At 33.9% G+C, this 7,171-nt stretch overlaps 1 protein-coding gene across 1 annotated transcript; it reads right to left on the bottom strand.

Annotated features, from left to right (window-relative positions):
* Positions 1–805: 805 nt before the first annotated feature.
* Positions 806–2,727, bottom strand: LOC145100376 (uncharacterized). The gene is made up of 3 exons (XM_079037672.1): positions 2,557–2,727; positions 1,709–1,807; positions 806–1,293 (listed from the first exon to the last, which is right to left on the bottom strand). The coding sequence occupies exons 1-3, from the start codon at positions 2,611–2,613 to the stop codon at positions 1,003–1,005; spliced, it is 447 nt and encodes a 148-aa protein (XP_078893798.1). The 5' UTR covers positions 2,614–2,727; the 3' UTR covers positions 806–1,002.
* Positions 2,728–7,171: the final 4,444 nt, after the last annotated feature.

Below are 7,171 nucleotides of genomic sequence, written 5' to 3'. Positions count from 1 at the left end.
TTGAAAAGTCTATTAATATATAGTCTTTACACATACATTGCTACAATTTCATAGATTTTTTTAGAATACAATGTTGTAAACAGAAAAATCAAAGGTAAATGCTATAATAAACAAATTAATTAAATTAGGTTGCAATTTTGGAACTTAATCATCAAAATTGGAACCTTGATGTTGAATTTTGTGTGTATAAACTTTAAAATCAGGAAAAAGAATAAGATTTATCATTGCTTCTCTCTAACATTACTAAATTTTTACTTGATCTTTTGTGCTTCGTGTAATATAAAAATACTAATTTTGACTATGTTTTTTTCAATAAATTTGCAATGTATATCAGTTTTTTTTATATTTCTTAGGCTTCAGAAATTCAATTTGACTTGAAAGGTGGAGTTTGGAAAGAAGCTTTTATGTAGATACTAAAGATGAAAGTTTAAGGAACTCCAAGTAAGATGCTAATCCGCCCGTCAAATCTCCTATAAAAGAAGGGTTAAAACAGGAAATAAAAATTGATTTACTTCGGTCATAGCTGAGAGGCATTTATGTTTATTTTTTTATTTTATTTATAAAGTTGTATTTATTGCTTGTGTAGTGGAGTGTAGTTACATCTTTTCTATTATAGTAGATTGTAATCCATTTGAGACCATTGGCTAACCAGCAACACAAACATAAATCTAAACCCTCCGATCTATGCATAAATAAATAAAACGTTATGCTCCTTACCAAAATGTCCCAACAATCCTGTTTAAATACTTAAATACTTGACAAATATTTATTTGTAATATATGTTATTTACTTAATTAATCGTTAGAGACCTGAGAATATATCTTTTATTGCTCTTAGTAATTAATTGTAATTTTGCAAGATAACAACAATTTTAAAATATGTTTACTGTAGTTGGAAGGGTTAGAACTCATAACTTTATGAAAATATATCTTCATATAATTCGCAAGATAACAACATTTATATAAGCATTTTTAAAAAAAAATTGTGTAATCACTATATGATTCACTTTTCTTCAGTAAAGTCGGTCGCTGCTTTGCTTGCCTTCTCAACAAACCCTTTAATTGCGTCACTTGTATTAGCTTCTACTTCTTCTTTCTTCTCAATAAGTTTCTCAGCAAGGTCTTTTGCGTTTGTATTTGTACTCTCAACAACTTTCTTAATATCTTCATTTGCTGTAGATGTCATAGTATCTTTCTTCTCATCAAGTTTCTCAATAACATCAGTTGTGTTTGCGCCTATCTCTTCAGCACGTTTCTCAATAGCGTCACTTGCGTCACTTATCGACGTGTCTTTCTAAATAATAAAAATATGTAAACCAATTAGAAAACAAATATATGATGTATCAATATTACGTTAGTTTGTAATGCTTTGTGCAACTGACATTAAATATGATGTACCATTGTACCAATATAATGTTTATAAACTTTATTTTATAACAAAGTTTCTAATTTTTTTACACTTGTTTATTATTTAACTTGAGTTTCTTAATAACCTTAATTGCTTCCTTTATTATTCAAAAATATAACCAAACATGACAAAATACACATATCCCAATTGAGTCTCAACAATTTCGTGAACTTTATGCACAGTATTTGGCTTTGCCTAGCTACCCAATTATATGATGTACAAATATTACTTAGTCAAACATAAATAAACACAAATATGAATAGGTGAAGATTTAAAAAAATAAAATAGAAAAGGAATTTACTAAGCAAGAGGTCTGAAAGCGGGATGTTCTGAGGCAAGGGAAATCGGTTGTGGCCCGTCCCACATGGACCAACTTCGGTGTCGAGACTTTCCCTGCCATCTGTAAAGAAAAAAAAATATGAGTAAGTTAGAGGTGCCAATTTCTAATTATTCTACTTTTGATTGAAATGATATATATATATATATATATATATATATATATATCGCAAAAAAAATTAATAAATATATCTTAAATCGTTGTATTAAAAATAATGCTATTTCAAAAATATAGTTTTGGTACTTATATTTAATATGTTAAATCAACGACATTAGTGGTGCATAAATGGGGTATAAGTGGTCTTTCATGGAAATTTGTATAGGTCTTCAAGTAATTCTATTAAAACGTAATCAGAAAGTACATCTAAAAGAAGTACGATCTATCTGGTTAATTACTATTTGTAATATCTTGAGCCCAACGTAATATATCAATTAACATATATAATAACCTGTAAATCAGTTTAAAATCATGGCAAAAAAATCCTTACAACCTCAAGGATTAGATATTTGGCCCCTAAAATAGCAACATCTATACCGTGTTGTATAACACTCAAATTCTGTGACAAGTTGTATTTTTAAACTAGAATATTGAATTCTTAGTGTTATACAAGCATGATTTTAAGTTGATTTAAGAATTACTATTAAGCTACACTGGTATTTTGGATAAAATGTCACATTTAATCTGTTTACTACTACATTTTTTTGGAATATGAATAAGAAACGTACATTATTAATGCAAATAATGGTAAATAAAAACAAGATGTAAATTATAATTCTGGAATGTCATAATAAAAAAGAAGTTAAAGGCCTGACCTGATTGGTGTTTATGGAAGTCGTCAATCTAACACAAGTCATTGGAAGAGCAGCCATTGAGATTTAAGAGGTGAAGGACAGCTAGCAGGAGTGTGTCTGTATGTGTGGGTGAAGATTGAAGGAGGAGAAGTTTCGATGGTTGTTTTATGGGGGAATCATGAGATTAATAAATAGGGTGGCTTTTACAAAGGATTCACTTTACGATGTCGTAATGGTCCTATGGGTTAATGCATGTCGATTGCATGGATGAGTGGTGTACATTGGTGAAAGCATGTTGTCGATCAATGACTCATTTGAATCATGTCGACTGATGTTAAATTACATTAATGGTCCTTGTGGTTTTGGTTAGTTTTCGTATCCATAACTCTTTTTTTCCTTTGCTTCATTAATGGTCCTTGTGGTCTTGGTATCCATATCTCTTTTTTCCTTTTGGTTGGTCCCTAAAATTTTATTTGGTGCGCATTGCTAATCTGAAAAATACTCTTTTACCCTTATCAATTTCATTTTTATTATTTAATTGTCATTATAAATTTATAAGGTACATACTATATAATTATATAATTGGGCTCCACCCTCCCCTTGATATCTCTTTCTCTTCTCCAATATTTTAAAACTCAGTCAGTCAAACCGGTTTGACCGTGAAAGCGTGAACCAATGAAAAGAGTGGGTCAAATATGACCGGTTTCTTGTCTATTTTTTCATTCAGAATGAACCGGTGGGGTTTTTCAAAAAACTGACTGAACCAGTGAACCAAAACTACTAAAAACCCTGGTTGATGTGGTAGAACAAAACGATATCATACGGTATCAAATTTATCATATCACAATGAAGCTTTGTTAGAATCCTAAGTCAAGTAGGACTTGAAGACCAAGAAAGAATGGGATTTTAAGCAAGTCGGTTTTAGATTCATAATCTTGTTCTACAAGTCGGTAGAATGTAGATCTATATATATATTGTTTTTAGATCGAGTTATGATCATTGAGAGACGTTGTAAATATTGTGAGTTTTGAGTGATTTTCTCATAATAATCAAAGAGTTATTTTGGTTAATTGTGTTTACATATTCTGAACTTGAATTGGTATCAAAGCGTATGTATCATCAGGTGAAACTCTTCCACTGGCGGATCTACATTGGATCCCGGGGTATCCCGGGATGCCCCTCAAAAAAAAATTAATAGTATAAATTTTTCTGATAAAATTTGTTTATTTTGCGTTCCTTAATATAAATGTATTTTGCGAAAAAATAACAAAAGCTCTAGTTGGTTCAGTTGGTTATGACAGCATTGGTGTTTTTCTGGAGGTTGGAAGTTCGAATCTTGGGCTTCACATATGTTAAATTTTTTTGTTTATCAGTTTCTATCATATATCCCTTCAACTTCTTTCTTATTTCTTATAATTCTAAAATTGTCTCACATCGGCCATAAAATGAAACATAGCCCCTATACATTTGTTATATAAGCAACACGAGATTCTCAATTCTCAACAAGTTAAACATTTAAATGGGTTTGGGTTTAAACCCGAAACTGAGTTTGGAAAACTAAAAAACCGAGAAACCGAACCCATTGGTTCAGGATACCCCTTAACGTTGACCCTGGCTCCGCCACTGAACTCTTCATTTGACTGCAACAAGGAGTCATAAGGTTTTTGTCGACAGCCACTTGATTTTAATCGACAAAAGGTGTAAGATCGATACACCTGAATCCAGTCATCAGATTTTGGTCAAACAATATATGATCAAGGTTTTTTAGTTGGAATCGATTTGAGATTGCCGATCAAACAATTATTCTTTGATCATTGCTTGTTTTTTTAACGTATAAACAAAGAGATCAAGCGATAGAACAAGCGGTCAAAAGGTTGTTGTCAACAAATAGGTATGAATACCTTCTCGCCTTGATTAAATCACGATATCATCGACTAATAAAGATCACAAAATCATTGACAGATAAGGATCACGACATCATCGACTGATAAGGGTCAGTCATCTACGCTTTTGTTCATCAAGTTCACAATCAATTCATGATTGATTTGCAATTGATTCTTAATCGTCTTTATACTTAATCGTTTGTTTGTTTGTGTTCAAGACGAGAACAATGTTCACACTGTGAATAGTAAAATCGCGAATAGTAACTTCCTAGTTTATCAACCTTCTCTGATTTCGAGTTTTTCTTTTGATTTGAGCAATCACCATGTCGGGTGAGTCCTCAAACTCGGCACCATCAAAGGAAATCGGAGCTGATAACGTTGTCATATGATTATGATAAAGAGGAATTACATGGATTCTCGAAGAAAAGCATAAAGACTACAAAAAGCAAAGCAGATATAAATACTAGCTAGACAGAAACCCTAATTAGCTAAAGACAAAATGGCCCATAAACAAGCGGGCTAATAATATATACACTAACATCCCCCCTCAAACTCACAATGCCGCAACAATTAGCATTGAGAGTTTGTCACATAAGAATCGAAACTGAGAAGCCGATAAAGCCTTCATAAAAATATTTGCAAGCTACAAGGTTGATGAAACAAATGGAAGCGAAATGGTCCCAAGCTGCAGGTGATGATGGGTAAAATGACAATCAATCTCAATGTGCTTCGTCCGCTCATGAAAGACAGAATTCTTCGCAATTTGTATCGCACTTTTATTATCACAATGCAAGGGAGTAAATGAAGAAATGTAAACTCCCATATCCGTAAGCAGCCACCATAACCAAATAATCTCACATGTAGTTACAGCCATAGCACGATATTCAGCCTCTGTGGAAGATCTAGAGATAACATCATGTTTCTTGCTCTTCCATGAAATAAGAGACTCTCCAAGAAATACACAAAATCCAGTGGTGGACTTACGATCATGACGATCACCATCCCAATCAGCATCACTATAGGCACGTAACTCAAGAGAAGACGCCGAGGGAAACAAGAGAGTCTGAAACTGAGTGCCACGAAGATATCTCAGGATACGAAGAACAGCTCCCCAATGAACAGAGGTAGGAGCAATAACAAACTGACTGACAACATGAATAGCATGAGCAATATCTGGACGCGTAACTGTGAGATAAACCAAACTTCCCACCACAATGCGATAAAGATTCGGATCCGACAAAGGAACAACATCAGTAGGAGAATATCATGCATTGGTTTCAAGAGGAGTATCAACAGTCTGATTGTCAGAAAGTCCCGCCCGTGTAAACAAGTCTGACATATATATATATATATATATATATATATATATATATATATATATATATATATATATATAGTTTGGGAAAGAAGGTACCCTTTCTTAGACTGAGCAACCTCAATACCCAAGAAATAACGCAACAAGCCCAAATCCTTCATAGCAAATCGACGAGTAGGTCAACCTTCAAAGACTCAATGCCACCATGGCCATTACCTGTAATAATCATGTCATCCACATATAAGGACAAAAGAATCCGTCCTGCACTCGAGCATCTAACAAAAAGAGCAAAATCGTGATTACTCTGGACAAATCCAAGAGAGGTAATCACTGTGGAGAATTTCTCAAACCAAGCACGAGGGGATCGCTTGAGCCCATACAAAGCTTTGCGAAGCCGACAAACCTCACTCGGTCGATGCTGAATTCCTGGAGGAGGGGTCATATAAACCTCTTCATGAAGGTCACCATTCAAAAAAGCATTCTTGACATCCATCTGAAAGATCTTCCACTGTCGGACGAATGCAACTACAATCATAGTATCAACTGTCGTCATGTTTGCAACTGGGGCAAATGTATCCTTGTAGTCAAAACCATACTATTGGGAATACCCTTTTGCTACAAGTCTAGCCTTGTATCGTTCAACAGAACCATCAGCTCTTGTTTTTATCTTGTACACCCAACGACAACCTATCGTATGTTTCCCAGGAGGAAGAGAAACCAAATCCCATGTATGAGTCTGATGAAGAGCAGTGAGTTCTTCAGCCATAGCATTCTGCCAAAGAGGATCTGAAACAGCTTCTCTATATGATTCAGGTTCAGACATGTGATGGATGCTTGCTGATACTGCCATATTTATACTTATTTTTAGGCAATATTTAAGTACATTTTTATTAATAAATAATGGTACTTATGACTTTAAATTGTTATTTTCAGTCAATTAAAAGGATTTTCGGAGGGAGGGACCAAAAGTGACAATATGTGGAACATGGGAGGCTTGAAAGACAAGAAAAGAATAAATCCACGATAAATACTGAATTCACGACGTGGCAAGAGGTTTCCAGAAGATAGACATCGCGATGCGGAGGATTCCTTGGAGGATACGGATTACTTGAAGCCCACGACGTGGCAAAGCTGGCCACGACGTGGCGCGGGTTTTTGGAGATTATTTAAGTTCTTCTGATTATTACGAAAGAAAGAAGCTTTTGGCTGAAGGAAAGAATTCCAGGAGACGATTCAGAGTGAAAGAAGGGTTCTGGAAGAAGGTTTTCAACACCAAAAAGAATAGAGGTTTATATTTTAGTTAAATAAGAACATGTCTTTTATTACTTTTAGCTGTGTTGGTTTAGTTGCTATGATGAGCAGCTGAATCTAGCTACTCTTGTGTAGCTAGATGAAGCTTCAAACTTATGAATAGTTCAATGTTTATGGATTAAGTTTA

The sequence above is a fragment of the Lactuca serriola genome, chromosome 4 (assembly GCF_051521515.1).
Source record: "Lactuca serriola cultivar US96UC23 chromosome 4, Lser_US96UC23_V15, whole genome shotgun sequence".
NCBI classification, from domain to species: domain Eukaryota; kingdom Viridiplantae; phylum Streptophyta; class Magnoliopsida; order Asterales; family Asteraceae; genus Lactuca; species Lactuca serriola.
Note: the sequence above shows the minus strand (reverse complement) of the source record. Positions and strands in the feature narration are given on the sequence as shown.

Coding starts and splice junctions, on each gene's coding strand:
- LOC145100376 (XM_079037672.1), bottom strand. CDS start 2,613: ATGGCTGCTCTTCCAATGACTTGTGTTAGATTGACGACTTCCATAAAC. Junction 1,808..2,556: donor CTTCCATAAACACCAATCAG/GTCAGGCCTTTA, acceptor TTTTCTTTACAG/ATGGCAGGGAAAGTCTCGAC. Junction 1,294..1,708: donor GCTTTCAGACCTCTTGCTTA/GTAAATTCCTTT, acceptor TTTATTATTTAG/AAAGACACGTCGATAAGTGA.